The sequence below is a fragment of the Misgurnus anguillicaudatus genome, chromosome 22 (assembly GCF_027580225.2).
Source record: "Misgurnus anguillicaudatus chromosome 22, ASM2758022v2, whole genome shotgun sequence".
NCBI classification, from domain to species: domain Eukaryota; kingdom Metazoa; phylum Chordata; class Actinopteri; order Cypriniformes; family Cobitidae; genus Misgurnus; species Misgurnus anguillicaudatus.
Window position 1 is genome coordinate 32,324,138 of NC_073358.2, and position 18,770 is coordinate 32,342,907.

The 18,770-nt window shown below is 35.8% G+C and overlaps 2 protein-coding genes across 3 annotated transcripts in view; both read right to left on the bottom strand.

Moving 5' to 3' along the window:
• Window positions 1-9,441, bottom strand: part of myo1hb (myosin IHb) — a 29,832-nt gene extending 20,391 nt beyond the window's left edge. Inside the window, exon 1 of one of the 2 annotated variants that reach the window (XM_055199439.2) lies at window positions 513-614. In XM_055199439.2, the coding sequence (XP_055055414.2) occupies window positions 513-593 (81 nt within the window). In that variant the 5' untranslated portion in view covers window positions 594-614. Of the gene's footprint in view, window positions 1-512; window positions 615-9,306 lie in introns of those variants that run through there. The other variant, XM_055199440.2, reaches the window with a different exon arrangement.
• Window positions 9,442-10,011: 570 nt separating this feature from the next.
• ungb (uracil DNA glycosylase b) lies at window positions 10,012-15,774 on the bottom strand. The gene is made up of 7 exons (XM_055199484.2): window positions 15,263-15,774; window positions 14,855-15,024; window positions 14,657-14,752; window positions 14,462-14,559; window positions 10,567-10,655; window positions 10,247-10,425; window positions 10,012-10,152 (listed from the first exon to the last, which is right to left on the bottom strand). The coding sequence occupies exons 1-7, from the start codon at window positions 15,270-15,272 to the stop codon at window positions 10,012-10,014; spliced, it is 783 nt and encodes a 260-aa protein (XP_055055459.2). The 5' UTR covers window positions 15,273-15,774.
• Between the last annotated feature and the right edge of the window lie 2,996 nt (window positions 15,775-18,770).

Consider the following 18,770-nt stretch of genomic DNA (forward strand, 5'->3'; position numbering starts at 1 on the left):
TCTGGGAGCTGGGTTTTCACAGATAAGCTCACATATATAAAAATTTTGATTTTTACAAACTTATCCATAGAATGTTCAATGTGAGGTCCAAAAGTTTGAGACCACTAGTGAAAATTCCCTTAAATTTATTTTTTGTAATTTACTATATTTTTTAAACAAATTTATAATCATGAAAATGTATGTAAAAAGTTTAAATAAAAATGCACATTACTTTTCTCATTTATTAGTATTTGGTATGTCTCCCTTTTGCTATTGACAGCAGCTAATATTACATTCATTTTAAAGTGTTAACAAATGTGCATATTCACTAAGTCACATTTAAATAGTGCATAATCTTAAATATGACAAATTTACAGCATTTTGTACCATGATAATTTTGGTTTCAAAATCCCAAATCTTTCACTTTTCAAATAAAATTTAAAATCCCAGTTTTTCAATATGGCTGCAATTTGTACCCCAAACCGGTATGTAACAAAAATAGTTAACACATGATAAATATTATTAGCTCTTACCTGCAGTATAGCGTAGTGATTGTTTCCCTGTGTAAAGCTATGAATACTGTACGTGGTTTTATCCAGTTTTGTAAAGAGCATCTGTGATTATTTCAAGTACAACAGGAAACAATGTCATATCACACTCACCACTTCCACCATGGGAAGCCATTAATAAAAAGCTTGCTAAGGAAGCAGTGGCCTGTATGTATGTGTGTGACAAGAAACATCTGCCTGAAACAGAAATCATTGCGGATTTATGGTTTTGCATCCTGAAGTAAGCATAGCGGCGAGTGTTGGTCCTATCTCCTTGGTTCCTATAAACCTGAGAGCAAAACTATTTCTATCCAAGATTACACAGTTCCTCTCTGTTCCTGTCATAGGAAGGATTTTGGCCGAGGTCATGGACATTCAAAAACTAACTGTTCTTTTCTGATGCTACTGATGTTTCTGACTGTTCTAGGAACAGACACACCCTTTTTCTCTCTGCCCATTACACACATGGCCTACTAACTACTAAACATCTACAGTACCTTTCAGGTTAGCCAAAGGGTTTACATTTAATGTTAACAAATACAAATTTATTATTTTGAGGTTTAATATCCAATAAAGACAAAACTTTAGTATAAGAATCAACTTGTAATGAAGAATATTGAGACATTGGATGCATTGTTTACATTAAGTCTATATTTTTAAATGCACTTAAAGGTTAATCAGGTGTATACTGCAAAAGCAAAAGTGTAGAGTAGACCAATCTTTCTTTCTTTCATACTATGTTGAATGTTGTATTATTATCATGTGTCCACTGATATTTTTAGCCCACAATCACATTGTTCTGAACTAAAGAAACAAAAGGTTAATTTCCATGAGAGTTCAATTTCCACTTTGGTGTTAATGTTATTAGATACAGCTTGGAACATTTCAGAGCGCGACATCTAGAGATTAAGGTTAATTTTTAGGCCGAAGGAAAGTCTATCTGTTTACCTGACCATCATCTGAGAGCCCTGTCTATTGTCCCAAAACTCCAGTATGTCACAGGATCCCAGTGCTCAGCTCACAATATGGCTTGAGACTTCAGAAAGAGATGGTAAAACCAATGGCCTACATTCTCCTGCAATGCCCACTAAAGTGAAACTTGACCAATTTCTGCAACCATAAAGTTAGTTTTTGAATTTTTTTCACTCCCATCACTGACTATTTCTTTAAATGTAAAAAATATTGCAAGGGATTTGTAAAATATCAGTACTTTAAAGTACAATTCTCATTTATATCATGGGACAATTGCACTCAGCAAATCAATTACAATTTATTTTAGAAATGCAGTTTATGGACACACTTTACTTTACAGATAGAGAATAGAATAGAATAGAATAGAATAGAATAGAATAGAATAGAATAGAATAGAATAGAATAGGATAGAATAGCCTTTATTGTCATTGCACTGTGGATGTACAACGAAATTTGGGTGCTCCAAACAAGGAAATAACTAAAATATATAATAACTGTAATATTATTTTTAAACCACAAATTACAATTAATTGCTGTGCAGTTTCCAGGTATACTCTCAGAAAAAAGGTACACTGTAAAAAATACTTTGCTGCCTTAAATTTTTTTGGTAAATCAACTCAGATCTACAAGTCATGTCAACAGAGATGAGTTGTCACAACTTATAAAATATAGCTGAGAAAAGTAAACTTAATTTTGTAAGTTATAACAACTCACCTGTAGTTATGACAACTCATCTCTATAATAGTAAGTTGAAATGACTTGTAAATCCGAGTTGATTCAACAAAAAATTTTAAGGCAACAAAGTATAAGTTGTCACTGGGACAGTACCCTTTCAAAAAGGTACACTTTTGTACCCAAGAGTGCATATTAGTACTTCAAATGTACATATTGGTAGTTCAAAGATACAAATTTGTACCTAAATGGTACATATGAAAAGTTTCGTTGCAAAACGAGATAAATCCATTTTTTAACATTTTTGTCAAAACATGTTTATTATTATGTTATCATGTTATTATTTTGTTTTATGGTGCTACTTAGCTGTATTTTTTTAAGTTATGAAGGTTTAAATCAAAATAAACCAACTGCAGTTGCATTGAAATTAATTGGAATGCACAACCAAAAAACGAGATTTCTGAACCATTAAAAAAACGGTGGTTATCTCGTTTTGCAACGAAACTCTTCATATTAGGACCTTTTTTAAAGGGTACTGTAAAGATAAAGAATTGTTAATATTTAATATTTATTTTTAAATGTTATGGCAAAATAACATAGTGATCATTAAAATTGTATGCGTTACTACCATGACAAATAAAGTAATTTCACAGAATTACCTTGAAATAAATGAGTTAGTTTTAAGGATCATCAGGGCTGTAAAATGCAGAATCTCCTATTTCCACTCAATTACTTGGGTATGTAAAATAGGCTATATGAGGACACTGTTGATTTCAACAGATAAATAGCTGGACAGCAGAACTTTTATATAATTTACAAGTAACCATTACCAACATTTTACTGGTTGAAATCAGGCTTGTGTAATTACAGAAGTATTACTTCACAATAATTAAACCCTAAATATTAATCATTTCCGAAATGAAAAACATTACCACCAATATTATCATTTTATGATACTTTTAAATCAGCGCAATTTACATTGTTATTGTCTGGAAACTGCACAGTAGTTGTATGGATATTGCACAGTAATTACTTGTAATCAGTGTTGGGGGTAACGCATTACATGTAACGCGCATTGTGTAATAATATTACTTTTCTATAGTAACGTGTAAAGTAACGCATTACTTTATAAATGTACACATTAATATTTAAGTTACTTTTTAAAAAAAGTAATGCTAGTTACTTTTCAGTTGAATTAATTCAATTTAAAAATAGAATAATGTACTGAATTAAACTGAAAATATTAACGTAGAATTATGCACTCCGTGCGCCTGAGCGGGAACAGTTTGAGTCAGAAACGGAGAGGGCAGGCCAGAGCTTGACATTTTTGCGATCATAAAAAACACCTGCAAGGCCTGAAAGAGATCAAGCCTCAGCCAAATAAGAAAAGTAACGCAAAAGTAACTTAAAATTAACGTAAGCATTACTTTCCATGAAAAGTAACTAAGTAATGCAATTAGTTACTTTTTTGGGGAGTAACTTAATATTGTAATGCATTACTTTAAAAATGGCTTTCCTCAACACTGCTTGTAATATGTAGTTTAAAAATAATACTACCATGAAATTATGTATATATTACCATAACGTTGCCCAGTTATTACAATCTGTGAGGTAAAATGCTATTTCAACTTAAACATCACTGTGAAAAAAATGGTTTCTTCACTGTAAAAAAATTCTGTAGAAATTGCAGCTGGGTTGCCGGTAACTCACCGTAGACTTAAATTTATGTTTTTTACTGGCAACATTTTGTTCAAAGTTAGATGAACATTAAACATTTACAAGTCTTTTTCTTTACAGAGTAAAACTATAAAAACAGCATCAAGCAAAACATTCTGGGAAACAAAATCTGAAGCAAAAAACAGAAAAAGGTTGATGATGATTTCTGGTTCCCAGAATGCTTTGCATGAGGCTGTTATTGTATAGTTTTATTCTGTAAAGATAAAGAATTGTTAATATTTAATATTTATTTAACTTTGAACAAACTCTTGCCAGTAAATAGCATAAATTTAAATCTACAGTAAATTACCGGCAACCCAGCTGCAATAACATTGTAATTTCTACAGAATTTGTTTTACAGTGCACTTTTAGTGCTACTTAGCACCATTTTTTAGAGTGTTGTTGTTATTAGGCAGTACCATTTCATAAAGTACACATTTGCACCAAAAGTTCATATTAGTACCTCAGAGGTACATATTGACTAAGGTAACATGACACCTTATGAGATAAATCATTACTTTAGCTTCTTTTTCAGACGCATATCTAGAATACAAAACATTCCTCAGTTACCTCAGAATCCATTACGGTTTCCAGAGGAGATGAATCTTTAACTCCTAGTATTTGTCCACGGCTCAGCAGTGTGAAAGGCCTTCAGTGCCTACATTGCCCTGGCATGATGGGAAACTCAGACCAGTAGTAGACAGGTCTTGGTTTATCTCCTTTATCGTTTTTTTTCTCTATTTGGTTTTCTCTCTGTATCACATGTTTCTAGCCCTTGTTGAGTTTTCATGCAATCATTTTAGCTGGGTTGAGCAACACTAATAAACTCAGCTGCTCCAAGATGCTGAATGATTCATGCAGGGGCAGCAGGAGAAGATCTCATTCATCGGCTCTCCTTAGTGGCCGCTGCCCCACCATGTGTAACACAAGGCTCTGGAAACTCGAGCTATCGCCCAACTCCCTCCCCTCCCAGTTTTCTTCTTCTGCACAAAATTACAATGTTGGAGTCTGGTTACTGATCTTTGATTAGGTGGATCCATTTTCGGATAATTACAACCCACTCAGCAACATGTGGCCCGTAGCCCAATTGGTGTATACTTGCTTTCATTTTATATGCTAATATATGCGTAATCACTTAGACTGCTGGAACAGAGACTTGAGGTGCAGATAAAACCACTAGTCAGGAGATATAGCTTTAGAGTGTAACAGTTTGTAATGAACAACAACTGATACATCAATTTATCAACCTGCTTTCTTTACTTTAGTGTCTTAAGATATATTTTGGCCTATAGACGGTTTCAGCGGCAACATCAGCAACATAAACAAGTTGCTTTTGTGGCTCAAACTTAATTTCCAGTTGACTTCTGCAAAGAATCAATAACAACAGAGTGGCTCTGTTGTTTTTTGACACTCTTAAGCTAAATATCTCCTGAGTAGATTGTCAAAATAAATAACCAGTAAATTACCTAGTTCAAATCATAGCCTAAGGGTATCAACCCTTCCATTGAGCTAACGTTACTGTGTAAAATTAATGTATACAATGTGAGCTACAGATCCTTAAATTCTCACCTGGCCGCAAAATCCACATAGCGGTGATCCATGCTCACTGTTTCCCCTTTGGAAACCCAAATGTTTTTATTTTCCACAATCTATTTGTTTCAGAGGTCAGTTTAGTCACTAGCCAGACGATAAACAAGCAAAGACTGGAAATTAACTTCGGGCCAGGCGCGTAACCGGGGCATACAGCAACTTTTATTATACCAAATTCATAAAATGTAATATTTGCTATAGACATACTGTTAACACTGTGTAGTATGAACACTCATACACAATGCCATAGAAGAACCATTTTTGGCATGGTTCAGTAAAAAACCTTTAACATCCGAAAAAACTTTCTGTTTTACAAAAATTTATATTTTCAACCCTGTAACATGAAATTATGTACCTATAGTCACATAAATGTTTGATTCTTTTCCGTGACGCATCACGTTTTTCCGCATTTTTACATGACCGTATCACGCATTTCTGTTTACGTGTCATTGTCACGTATTGGTTACTCAACTGCTTTTTCCTATTTTCAAACCATTGTTGCTTCTGTTTAGGGTTAGATTTGGTGTTTGCGTTATGCTGCGTTCACACCAGCCACAGTAGAAGTCAAGCTCGAGTGATTTCAAAGTCAAGTCAATGTGAAGATGCGTTGACGTGCGTTTGGAGGTTTTGCGCGAATGAGGTGTTTAGCGCTGTGCGGTAGACGCGATTCCCCCTCATTGGCATGAATTGAGCGTTGCTGCGGAGTAGAAAAATTAGAACTTTTGCGGTAAAACATGCAGCGTTAACCAATCAGGAGCTTGCTTTAGTAGTTACGTGATTACAGGAAGCAGCCGGAGTCGCAGAAGCCCCTCCTATTGCGCAAATTTTCGAGTGAATGCTCGATGACTAGAATTTCACGCGTAGCTTTCACGCACAAATGAAGTGAGTAAACTCAAAATGTTCAAGCGGCAAACTAGATGCAGTAGATGCGAATTTGACACATCCTACGCGGCTGGTGTGAACCCACAGTTAGGATGTCACTTTAGGTATTGCTTTATACTATTTTTTCTGATTTTTTTATATTCTGATTTTGAAACCATTGTTGCCTGGCGTTAAGGTTAGAGTTGGGTTTGGGTAAGGATGTCATTTTATGTAAATCTAACCCTAAACCGAAGCAACAATGGTAAGAAAATAGGACAAAATAATTGAGTAGCCAATATGTGACAATGACACGTAAATAGTGTGATACGGTCACAGAAAATTGCGGAAAAACTTTTACATGACTATAGGTACGTAATTTCGTGATACTGGGTTGATATTTTACAACAAATACTGTTAAAGCAGACATTAACAAATATGATTTGGTTTTGTTCTTTAGAAAGATAATCGAGTCGGAGCCGATGGTGTAGTGGGCAGCTTTCTGACACGTGGTGCTTTCGCACTTTCGCCGATCGAGTTCGATTCCCGGCTCGTGGTCATTTGCCGATCCCATACCCCTCTCTCTCCTCCCGGTACTTTCCTGTCCTCTCCTAAAAACTCACTGTTAAATAAAGTAATATAACTTTAAAGGGGTGGTTCAATGGTATTTCAAGCATTCTGACTTATTAACATAGTTATAGAGTTGTTTCCTCATGCTAAACGTAGGCAAAGTGTCAAAAAAGCAGTTGGGCGTGTTACAGAGTATTTCTGTGCCGAATGCACTTCGCCAGGGTTCGTACAAGTTTCGGAAAGTTTTTTTTCAATTACAGGTCCAACTGACGTTTCAGGGGTTTCTATACGTAACACTTCTTTATAAGGGCACTTCCCCCGGAAATCCCCGCCGACCCGTCATTCAGCGGGAGACGCTACAACTTGCAAACATCTTATCATGCCACACAGCTTTGTTTAATTTCAAAACTCAACAATGGCACAAAAGAAGAAGTGTGTTTTTGGATGTAAGGAGAGTTTGATGCGCTGGATTTTCCAAACCGGGTCATGGGTTGCATGCGGCAAGTAAGACTTCTGTCTTATGTTGGAAATAGTCGCGTGCATATTATATATAAATAACACAAACGTGTAGTGAATCATAAGTTATAAGTGTTGTATAGTGTTGCATGACTCGTACTCGCTCCACCCGCGGTAGTAACTCCTCCTTCTTCATTTTTTCGTACGTTATCGGAAAGATTCGGTAAAGCTAATCTTTCTTTTATAAATCTGATTAAACTAAAGACTCTTCGGAGATATAAAGGACGTCATACTACTCTATAGGTACTCCAGAATAACATCAGAAATGCAGAAACAGCATGTGTTACGTGAGCTTTAAAAAAAGAGTATAGTTTTAAGTAGTTTTATTTGTTTATTCCACAATCTGACATACTGCCTGTAAATATCGGTTTACAGTAAAAACAAAAAACAAAACAATGCAAAAAATACCAAAAGGAGTTTCACACTGATTCGACATACTGACATTCGTTGGATCAGTGTGAATCAACCATGAAGTTATATCACATTGACTAACATAGTGCTGTGTCATTATAAATGTTGCCTTTTGTGTGAATTCCAAATAAACAGGATTTCCCTTCAAACATTTTAAGTTTCTTGCATGAACACCTCTGACTCTATCACTGTGACCTTTTCCACCCACATCATCATCCATCTGAAGCGTTAAGCACAAATTTCTGCCTTAAAGTTCACCCCAAAACGAAAACTTTATCATTAATTTTTTTGTCCTCATTTTGTTTAAAAGCACAATGTCTTTCTTTGTTCTTCAGAAACCAAATGCACATTTTTTTTAGAAGTGTCTACTTTGTGTATACTGGTTACTATGGGAGTGGATGGTGACTGCCTCTTCAGGCTTAAAAATGACCAAAAGTGTTAAATAAAGTAACTCCACACGACTCGTGCCAAATATTTTGAAGAAATACAAAATGGTTTGAAAAAACAGTGGGTTTTCTGGTTAATATGGGAGTGGATGATGACCGTGACTTGTGTGGAGTTATTTGTTTCAAAACTTCTGGGTCACTCCGAAGCCTGAAGATGCGGTCACCATCCACCTCCACAACAACCAGAAAACACGAAACACCTTTTATAAATCTGCACTTGGTTTCTGAAGACCAAAGAAAAACCCTGGTGGATAAAACGGCATGAGGGTGAGTGCTCCTGTACAGCTCAGTGGTAGAGCATTGTGATAACAGCAAAAGGTCATGGGTTCAAACCCAGGGAAAACACATACTGATAAAAATCTATACCTTGTAATGCACTTTCTTTGCCTTAGTAATGCATTAGGGTCTACCAATGCATAAATGTAATGTAAATGGCAAAGTTTTTATTTTTGGGTGAATTATTCCTTTGAGACGATCAGATGCATTATTGTCCAATACATGTTGTTTATTCTTTGCTGTTTGGCATTGAGATAATTTACTTTTCATTTAAATATTTAGGTAAATAAATACAATGATTCTGTTTCAGTTTCTATACTGATTAAATATAGCCACTCTCTTCATTACAACTTGGTATAACTTTTAATTGTTGTTAACAAATAATCAATTCACTATAATAACGCTAGGGTTTAAAAATATCTGTGAAATCACAGTAAAGCTCAAAAGGTCAGAAACTCAACGCACAAAATGGCTATGTTAATATATATAGACCCAATTCTTGTCCCTTGGATCCTTTGACCTCATTTTTAAGATGGTAGTACAAATGAATACAATGGCAAAAGAGATGCTGTTTTGTGGAAAAAAATCAAACATATACAAATAGAATAACCTTTTATCATTTTAAAACTGCTTTAAATGATGAAGTGAAATTTAAGTGCAAACTCAAAACAGCCCAAAACAGGTTAAGGTCAACAGTCCAGCGTCAAGACTGAAATAGAGGACATGCATTTCTATGATCAGAAAGATCTTACCTTCGTGTGCATGGGATACATGTTTACAAATTTCCGTCCTGTTTCGTTTGTTTTAAATGAAAGTCTCAAGAGAAAACAGGGAAGTGTCAGCGGTGCAGAGAGGCGTTTGCACGGTGGTGCCCAGCGTTATACCGTAAAACACAAGTGGGACACTGCTTATTATGGCTGCATCCCCTGGACTTACAGATCGCACTATGAAACAGGCTCTGCATGGTTTGTCATAGTGTCCTATTTATTTTTTTTTAAGTGTGAAACTGGCCTCATTCCTGAATGCTCAAGGCAGAAAGTCTAAATTTATCTCTTGTAAATTTTGAATCAATCATTTGAATCAAGTAATTGAAAAATACAGTATACAGTGTACAGACATGGATGTTTTGGCCCCCCAATGTTCAAGGTGTGGGTACACTCTTGTTACCCAATACAGTTTAAAATTACACATTTTTAATAATGTAGTTTACGTTTAAGTGCAGTAACACTTTAAAATGACATTTTCAAAAGATTTTGTTGTTATTATTATTTCCAAATAATGTAATAAGCTGCATTCAGGTAATAGTACAACAGGGCATCTGTGATCCAATTTTATAATTACCCAGAAAGCTATACAATACTGTTTCATGTTCAATAGGAATAAATAACAGAACGCTCTATTAAAGGGTCAGGTTACCTCAGCGCTAGTTCTTTGTTGATGTTGTGGTGTGTCACACCCTAAAGGGCTTTCCAATCAACTGGTTTCTTCCCTGATGCTTTAAGTAACGTGTTTGCTTTGGAGAAGTGTCTACATCCAAAGAATCCCAAATGGGCAGAGTACGGTGAAGGATGGGAAGTCTCAAGGACGTGATGACGCTTCTGAAAACAGCCAGACATTCTTGTCAAATCTTACACTCATTATTATTTCTGAGAAAATACAGTACAGTCAGTAATTATTTTTCAATCCACTTACTCTGTCAATTACTTTGCCTTTCCTCTGAGCATATGAGCCCCATAGCAGAAACACCAGACCATTGAGATTGCTGCTGAGCCACAGGACCACAGCATCTGTAAAGAGTTCCCAGCCTTGACCCTCATGAGAGGTGGGCTGATGAGCCCTCACTGTCAACACCGAATTTAGTAGAAGAACACCTATAGTGGGAAAAAAATGTATGACACATTAAAATAAAAAATGTAACCTACGACCCTGATGTTGTAAGGTCATGACATGCTACTTGAAAACGTGATGCACATTGATGCATTACTCAATACAGCTGATCTGTAAATACTGACCCTGTTTCGCCCATTCTGTGAGGTCTCCATGGCCTGGGGGCTGGAAGCCAGCAATGTCTTTTGCCAGCTCCATAAATATGTTTTCCAAACTAAAATCAATGAGCAAATCAGAAAGTCAACAAACAAATAAATACAAAACTTTAACTTCTCTTCTAGAGCTGCAAGACAAGGTCACAAATGCAACTGAATAAAACAGATATTTAAAGGCAGTGTAGCTGATTTGATGCAGAAACATTTTTAGTTATGCTGGTTAAAAGTTTTCTTACATCTTGATAGCAAGTTGTCTAAATGTATTTTTATAGACGTCTTCATGCGTTGTCGCGGTTACGCATCTGGTCGGAACTTTACTTCCGGTTTCTGTTTGTTTAATTGTCTGACTAGTGGCTAAAATGAACTTTGGAACAAATACCTCGTCGAAACTAACAAATGTTTTGGTTTCCTAAATACGAGGGGAGACGGCGATCATGAATCACCACTATGTGAAGGGAGATTTTGCAGCCGGTTTGTAGTTAACATTGTATACATTATAATGCACATTTTAAACAGCAACGTTTACTTGTTATAATAAACTACTCTAAAAGAACTTTGTCGTTATTGATTCTTAGCGGAGTTTAATGTAAGTTACGTGTGTTGCACGAAAGCATTTGTTTATGTTGTTACTGCTGAAACGTCTATAAAAATATGTCCTCTTTGAAAGGCATAGGACCAAGAAATGTATAATCAATTGTTGCCTCGGACCAAATAAAATAATTGGAAAGATGCAATTTTTCCTTTTCCTTTGTCAACATGTTTTTGCATAGCACTGTGCACCCTGTTCGCGCAGACATCATACATTATCAGCGAGTTTGCATCCGCTCTGTAAACAAAGGGAGAATGGCCAGCAAACAGCAGCAAACAAACTTTTCTGCTAAACTTGAAAAACAATTTTTGAAACAACAACGACAAAAACTGTCTGGATCAGCAAAGAGCAAAAACCCAAACCGTCATCGATACTGCTTTTCCATGAAATGGAAACAGGTGCGGGAGGCAAAAGGGTATGAAAGGGTCAAAGGGTAGGTACACGATATGATTCTATTTAGATTAGGCGGTTTGCATGAAGGATGGGATCGTGATTTCACTTGTGAGCGTGTCCAAAATGCCTGTATTTGGGTGGAAGCAAAAAAGTTAAAATAGATCTGTTTCCTGTGAATACAGTCTGAGACAATAGTATCTTTAGCCACATTAGCGCTACAATGTGCTAACAAACACATTTAGGAAAGCTTTTGGGTAAAATTAACCAGTCAGTCAGTAGCCATGGGCGCGGATTCTGTGCCTTAGTAAATTTAACTTTAAAAAAATTATTATATTCTAGTAAAAAAAGGAAAAATAACACAAAAAATTTTAGTAATTCTAAATTAACCAATTATTAAGTACATTTCACTTAATTTTATCACATAAAATCCACCCAAATTTGTAAGAAGGAAATTTTGTGTTGAAACTACTTGAATTATTTAAGTAAATATAACTACCTAGGCAGTGGGCTTGTACTTCCCAGCATGCTTTGCATGGGACTGCATTTAGAGAGTAAATTTTGAAATAAAAAGGCTATTTTTGTGTTTTTAACAAAAAATAAAGACTTGTTAGTGTTTAATGTTCATTTATCTTTCTGTTTCTGTTTTGAGTTTTGTGGTAACCATGATTCAGAAGAGTGCTGCTTGTGTATAGACAATAGGTGACACGATGAAAATCATGATGTAAGCAGTAACTGTGCTTATGCCAGTACTGAGACCTACGGAGTCTCTTCTTACTTGCTTAACATAATGTGGCAGTTAAATGTGGAAAGTTAAGTAAGCAATAAGGTACGAGAGGCTGTGCTGTATCGTGAATAAGTAACGGCTGAAGGGCGTTGTTAGGCACGACACGAAGCTAAATCAATGAAGTTAAATCAATAAAAGCTTTCCTTCCGCTAGAAAAAATAGTCCCTGACTGCGAACAACAACATGAAAGCTCAAATAAAAACAACAAACTGTTCTCAGACTTTGTCTCATTATATGTTTATGTGTTGCTAAGGGTGTTGCTAAGGGCGCAGTGATATTAAATAGAGCCGTTGGGTGAAGCGGTCATAGCAGTGTTTTATCGTGAGTGGGGCACACCTATTGACCAATCGGAATCGGGGATTGGAACTAACCGTTTTATAAGATAGAATAAGAGATTAAAAACGATTGGACTTTACTTTAGAAATCAAACCATTCAATTGATCTGGTTGCACATAATTAATTTTAGTGTACTGAACATAAAAAATTTAGTAAATTCTACTCAAAATAATTATGAATATAATTAATCTGAAATTACTTATAATTTATCAATTAAGTGTACTTATATTTTATAAGCACACTCACACTCAACTGGAGTTAGATAAATTAATTGTGTGCATCTTCTTGCCATAATAAAATTAAGCAAATTCAACAAAACTTTTTTCTGTGTGTCTAAAGAGAGTGCTTTGGTTTAATGGGGATTTAAAGAAAAAGGAGAGGGTGGAATTTTTTTCATTGTAAGGTGGTATTGTTTACACAGTGCCAACACAAATTTATGTACAAACACCTAGTAAAAGTGGATTTGGCATAATATGTGCCCTTTAACAAAAAAGCATACTGAATTGTTCTGAATAATCCTGTGCATTGTCCAGTGGCGGCTGGTGACTTCTTTTTCTGAGGGCGCACGATGCGAAGTTCGTCACAACATGTATGTAGCCCGTCATGTGTGTGGTACGTAATTTCAAAATATGTGTTCTGCGCTTTGAGAGATCGTGTGTGCATCACGTGTCATGCCAAAATAAGTGCCTGCTGCAGACGCGTCAGGGGGTTTATGATAAAAGAGACGATCATGTTTGCCAGATACTCGCATAATCTCATGCCTAATCAGAGTTTAATGTTAAGGTAGTGCCTTTTGGAACATGAGCGTCTCTTTTATCATAAACGGTTTCGACGCTAGTGCAGCGGGCACTTGTTTTGGCGGAGCACGTGATGCACACATGATCTCTTCACACCCATGACACATGTTTTGGAAAAGGGAACCACACACATGATACTCCGAACACTTATTTTGAATTCGCGCCCCTCGGATGAGAGGTCACGAGCCGCCACTGGCATTGTCATAACATATTTTTGTATTTAAAATTAACTAAGTTTTAAAAATGTTTTATTAAGCCGTGTTGTTGGGGAATGGAATAAGCAAGTATTTAACTCATGATTAAATGGTCCATGAAGTTGTGAATAATATGTTCTTTATTGCTCTATATTAACATTTTCCAAGAATAACTGTTCATAATCCATATCTTCAAACAGGCATAACAGACCCCAAAACAATGAAACATATTTCCAGCATGCTATCAATCCTCATGTTAAAAAACCGTAGGCTATGCCTCCACTCCATCTTCGTACCTGTATGTCATTAGACTGGGCTTAATTATATAGGTCGCCTTATGCCGCCTAGTGGTTATCAACAAAACAGTCTGTTCACTCATTGAAATATTTTAAATAAATGTGGAACAAGTGCCCTCATAAATCTTAAAATGCCCTTAAGTTGGGAAACTTTTGGCCCTTGCTTTTGTGAGATGACTAAATCATATATTTTTTTTACAGTTCAATACCTTTTAAAGGCGGAGTCCACGATGTTTGAAAAACGCGTTGGAAAAGGAGACGGGCCGACTACCAAAACACACTTATAGCCAATCAAATCAAATCAAATGCCGGGTTGCGTATGTGTGGGGCGGGTCTATCAACAGAAGGTCCAGATTCTATTGGGGTAGGGGCGTGTTTGTTTAGGTGATTTCAAATATCAACATTGGCTTTCAAACATCATGGACTCCGCCTTTAACAGCTATTGTACAGATATTACTGCATTTTACAGTGCTTACCTTGGAGGAGGAGGTTTATGCTTCAGCACACTGAAGGCTAAACCATGGGCCTGACCTGCGTGGTGATAGGGGTCTTGTCCAAGAATGACAACTTTCACCTGTAATAATCACACATATTCTGAAACAAACAACCAGCATTGCATGGGATATATCTTTCATATACTTCCTCCTTTTTTACAATATTAAGGAACTTACATCTTCAATTGCACCCAGAGTTGTCCAACTAAACACCTGCTCAGGGCTGGGATAGACTGTAAAGCATTTCCTCTCCATTGCAACAAATGACATAAGCTGAACACATAACAAGAACAGGTTAAGTATCATTAACATTTTGACTTAAGATTTTCATGGGCATTATAATTATAATGCCCCTTCATACGGAGCATCACTTACCTTTGTAAAGTAAGGCTTTGTAAACTCTGTCCCAATTTGTCTCCGCCAGCTTTCACCAACAGGCACAGGTACGTTTCGGTTGGCCAGTCTTTTGAGAGCAGCACGTCTGTTCTGCTCTATCTGTTGCAGCTGCTCCTCACTGAGCTGAATGTTCTTCCCGCTAACTTGTTCTTTGCATGACATTGGTTAACATAGAAGACAGAAGTCATTGAAAAAGATTGGATAAAAGCATCTGCTAAATAAGTAAATGTAGAAGCTTGTACACATTACAGTGCCCCTCACAGAAGAACCATATTAAGTGAAGGCCCAGGAAATGCAAAAAGGTTAAATATATTGCGATAGTTTTTAGTTAGTTTGTGTTTTACAGTAATTAGCTAAATGCAAAAAACTTGCAGCACCTTACTCTACCTTTTGACATGTCCAAAAGTTAAACAAGATGAAATGTATCATGAGCACTGGTTGTTGTGTCTCAAGAAGCTCTCACAACTACTGCTGCATCACCGTTATGCTGCCATGTCATGCAAATACAGATCTGTCTCATCATTTGCAAAACTGAAAGTGAAACTTGAAGTACGTCTCTTAAACCATGAAGGTAATTTACCCGAGCATGACATTAAGGGGCGGTTTCACAGACCCATACAGGGTTTAGATGAATCCAGGACTAGGCCTTAGTTATTTAAGTAGTTTTTACAAACAAATCTTACAAAAAACTATACTGGTGTGCCTTTTGAGACAAAACAATGGTACTGATATATGTTATGATATGTCAGTGAAAGGTATTTAAAATTAATGCAGCTCAAACAGCATTTAGTCTGGGACTAGGAGAAGCCCTGTCGATGAAGCCATTAACTCTTTCGCCGCCAGCGTTTTTTAAAAAAGTTGCCAGCCAGCGCCAGCATTTTTCATGATTTTCACAAAAGTTTAATGCCTTCCAGAAAATGTTTTTTCCTCAAATTTATAAACATACAATATACCAAATGAAAGAACAGACCCTCTGCTTTTAAACAAAAAACCTTTCATCCTACCTTCAGTAGTTCTTTTGTAATCAGCTTTTGAATATGGGTAGGTTTCTGCAAAAACAACACATTTTGAGCAAAAAGATTAGATAATTCCATTTTTGTGACGGACTTTTCATAAAGATCCCATTCAGAGCGGTCTTTAAAACAGACACGGACATGCAGCAGCTTGCCATAGGGCAATACTTCCGGGTTTAAAAATTTGCGGAAGTATTAAAAGTATTGCGGAAAGACGGAAATACTCGTCATTGGCGGGGAAGCGTTTTCTCTTGATTGACGAGATCTCATCAATGGCGGCGAAAGAGTTAAAATAATTAAATGTGGCACCGTCTTAATTGTTCAAAACAACAGGTTAAAAATATTTAGCCATTAAAATCCTTACCAGCATTTAAAAGAGAGGGATGCCTCATAAAATAAAAAAGTTACTTAAAGACACAGAATGTAGGATTGTGGCCAAAACTGGTATTGCAATCACAAAACTTGTGGCCAAAACTGGTGCAATCTCACAACTGGGGGGTATTCCAGAAAGCATGTTATGTGACTTACCCGGGTAAGTTTAGGAGTAAGTAAAGGGATAACCTCTACTTTCGGTTCCAAAAACGGAGGTAACTTTTGGGTTATGTAAGTAACCATAGCAACTGACTCTGTGAAGGTAACCTGCTCCGGAGCAGGTTATGTTGCAGGGTAAGTTCAAAACGAGGCTTTGGAGGATGTCTGCGCATGCGTGTACATATGATGAGCGTGCAGCGGGCGTGGAAGCATTTATTTAGCATAATATTACAATGTTAAAGCATTTATTTTATTTTATTACATTTACAGTCGCGAATATTTATTGCTGTCTTAAAAAAAGTATTTTAATAACATGGATTGATATTTGTGATTGGACTAATTACTATACATTTAATTATGTCCATTACTAATAAAAATGTATTCATATTTGTATTCGAACTAAATACTATACATTTAATTATGTTCATTATAATTATATCTCCAAATATCAGTGGATGAAACACAATTCCATCAGTTAATTAATGTTAACAATAAAATACATTTCCATATCAATTTTGTCAATCATTAATAACCCTTATCTTGCACTTACTAGATAATTTGAGATGAATCTAAAGTTCTAATAAATGTGTGTGCAAATACATTGTCATTATTGAGATATATTAAGATAATCTTAACATATGTTACTTAAGTGACAATGTGGCAATGTTACAGTAAATGGGTATAACAAATAGAAAACACATGATGCCTATCATAATAATAATTACTGAGGGACAGAAGTTACCCCTGCATGCAGTCTCTGATAGGCATGTGCTAACCTGACCCACAGAATGACACCCATGAAGCACAGACATGATTTAACACTGACCCACAGAGTGACACGCGTGAAGCACAGACATGATTTAACACTGACCCACAGAGTGACACAGGTGAAGCACAGACTTCATTAGGTGAATCACTATTGAATCACAGACATGGCATAGTGGTCAGAGATTTTCTATTATCAGTTAGAATCATGTACACAATGAAATGAAATTATAAATATATATTTCATAGTATAATATTTATTTCTCAAACATGCACTTCAGATCCTTAGCCCCCTCTCTACATTTGATCTATAGTTGATCTTTTTCTAAATCACCTTTTTTTCTTTAAAATGGGCCTTTTGTAGCTGCTCTCCTGAGCTATCATTCTTGAGCAAAAGGGAAATTGAGATATTTGGTTAAATTATGATACAGGACATATTAGAACATGTTACTATTGACACTAATGTAACATTTCTATTCTCCACTTCTGTCCAATGCAAATGAATGATCATTCTTAGTGTAGTGTACTGAAAAGCATTACACAACATTATTGAAAATCTGTAAGGACTGTAAGGAAGCTTCACAATTAAAAGAGGGTTCATTAATGTATCAGCTATCAGTAAATGTTAAAAAAGACGGGGACACAGTGTCATACAAGGAAAGTCCTAAAACTAAACAGGGTCAGCCAAAGGAGCAGAAGTAAAATAAGTAAAATATAGTGAATATTATCATAGTGCATTTTATGCCTACACAATACAATCATATCTAAAAAATAACCTTTAAATAAGCCTTATGACAGATTTGCACTTTATGTGCCACAACCCTTATGAAATTAACCATGATTTTATTGGTGTAAAGTTGTAGTAACCATTTTTTTTTTGGTGCATTGATTACTATCAGGAAAACCATGGTTTTACTACACTAACCATGGTTTAACTGTGGTTTTTGAAAGCCATGGTTATTTTGTGGTTACCATGGTTTTACTGTAACCATGTTTTTTTGGTTTTAACTGTAGTAAAACCATTGTTAATTTTCATAAGGGAAAAATTATTTTTTTACAGGCTTTTAAATAATATTTAAATAATATTGTGTGTATTTTCGTTGAGACACATATAATATTGGACTTAAATGGGGTAAAATAGGTTCGTATTAATTAATTATTTAATTAATTAATTTAATTTGTTTTGTAATCACGTACTTCTAAGGCGATTATGAAACGTTGATCTTGACAGAAAATATTGGTTTATAATGTTATTTCTCATTTAAAAACATTTAAGTTCTCTGACGTTTCCATGGTGACTCGTGAAATCTGTGATCCATTGACAATGCCTCATGTTGTTACCGTGAGCGCGCATTAACTCTGGGTTACCTACTTCAGCGGGTTGATTGAACTAACTCTTAATCTGTGTTTTGGAACCGACATACCCCGAGTAAGCACGTTTGGGGTTGATCAACCCAAAGTTCAAGGTTAATCTGATGGTAAGTTAACCCTGCTTTCTGGAATATACCCCTGGTGGCCAATACACAAAATGACACCATAAACATCATGTCATGGTTCTGCCTTCTTGTCCTTTGTTTAATCTAGTC

Bases quoted from the DNA above. Each gene is read 5' to 3' on its own strand.
- ungb (XM_055199484.2), bottom strand. The intron at 14,753-14,854 runs GTAAGTGATGCT...TTATGTGTTCAG, and splicing joins CAAAGCCTTACTTTACAAAG to CTTATGTCATTTGTTGCAAT. The intron at 10,153-10,246 runs GTAAGTGGATTG...GGCTGTTTTCAG, and splicing joins AAGGCAAAGTAATTGACAGA to AAGCGTCATCACGTCCTTGA.